This window comes from Monosiga brevicollis, genomic scaffold (genome assembly GCF_000002865.3).
Source record: "Monosiga brevicollis MX1 MONBRscaffold_2 genomic scaffold, whole genome shotgun sequence".
In the NCBI taxonomy this organism is placed as follows: Eukaryota; class Choanoflagellata; order Craspedida; family Salpingoecidae; genus Monosiga; species Monosiga brevicollis.
Genome location: NW_001865039.1, coordinates 397,110 through 398,546, shown reverse-complemented (window position 1 = coordinate 398,546; position 1,437 = coordinate 397,110). Strand labels below are relative to the sequence as shown.

Sequence of the window (1,437 nt, the reverse complement as noted above, 5' to 3'; positions counted from 1 at the left end):
GGCGGTACCAGGAGGTCGCGCACGGCCTGAACCTCAGAATTACCAATCACGGCACGAGCCTTGTCGGCATCAAATGCTTTGGCAATCTGACCTCGGTTCAGACGGTTCGTGACGTGGTTTGCCCAGGCTTCGTCCGCCAGGTCCGGGTCGCGGACGAGCGACCTGAGGCTCTGGTCGACTGCGTCGTTCGGGTGGGCGCCCGCGCCGGCGTTCAGCTGTCCTCGACGGCTCTGCTTGCGTGCGACTGCCTTGCGCATGGCGTCCACGACCCGACCTAGTTGCCCCGTCACAAGCCAACGGAGACGATCGTGAAACATATTGCGCAGGTCAATCGTAGACAGTGCGGTCGAGGGAGCAGACAACAACATGCTAGGCAAGGCCAAAATCAAAGCCCAGCACATCTCTCGCTCTTCAGCGGTATAGTCCGAGTGGACGGCAGACCAATACAGCTGGCTCAAGGTGGCAGCCATCAGCTTGGTCTCGGTGGCGTTGGATGGGTAGCGGCTGCGCTGCATCAGTGGATGCCGGGCGAGCTTGAGCAGCTCGCAGACACTGATGCGAGACCCTACACACTGTTGGGGCCAAGCGCCACGCATAATCTCAAGCAGGTCGTGTCCAGCCGCATGAAACAACGCCTCGGTCGCTCGCTTCAGATTGGCACCACATCGGGAGCGGTGTTGACTGATACCAGCAGCTTCGAAGAAGAGGTGACACTTGTTGCACTGGGCGACCAATTTGGCCTCCATCACCTGCTTGACCAGATCAGTGGCTTGCTCGTCGTAGGGTGCTCGCGTAGTACATGATTGACCCAGGCTTTGCGGTTCTTTGTTTTTGTGCTGTGATGGCGTGTACTTGTGATGTGTGACTGCCTTTTTGTGTGACTGCCTTTTTGTGTGACTTGTGGTTAAAATGGCCGTATCTCTGGTTTTACTTGGTCGTTTTGTACGATTTTTGTTTCTATGAAAAAAAACCGCTGCGGTTTTTTTTCTATGTGCGTGATTCTTCGCGCTTGTACTTCTTGGCATGATAGAAGCCGATGAATGTAGCTTGTTCTCTTGTGTTGTTTTGCGTGCCGTCGTGATTTTGTTGTCGGGGTTGCACAGCTTTGCTTTCAGCTCTGAGGTTCAAACACCTAATTTATTTATTTTATTCAGCAGTAGACGTGGCAGTGACCGTCTGCAGCTTGGAGCGCCACTCCACGGGTCCACCAGCGAGGTAGACAATGCAGCCTTCACGATACTTACGACCAGTTTCTTGAGCAAAGCTCGCATCAGTGTAGGTCGTGAGGCGAAGGTGCTGGCCAGACCGATAAGTCAGACCAAGGTCCTTCGTGCCCTTGACATAGCGGAGCAGGTGCTTGGCAGCGTTCCAATGCTCTACGGTGTAGCAGCTGGCAAAGGAGCCCAGCATGCTGACAGCGGTGGCAATGTCAGGGCG

General features: G+C 55.1%; 1 protein-coding gene across 1 annotated transcript in view; it reads right to left on the bottom strand.

Annotated features, from left to right (window-relative positions):
* Positions 1-746, bottom strand: part of MONBRDRAFT_4784 (uncharacterized protein) — a gene marked incomplete at both ends in the record, with an annotated part of 24,510 nt that extends 23,764 nt beyond the window's left edge. The window contains one exon of the mRNA XM_001742031.1: positions 9-746. Coding sequence (XP_001742083.1) covers positions 9-746 — 738 coding nt within the window. The remainder of the gene's footprint in view (positions 1-8) is intronic.
* Positions 747-1,437: the final 691 nt, after the last annotated feature.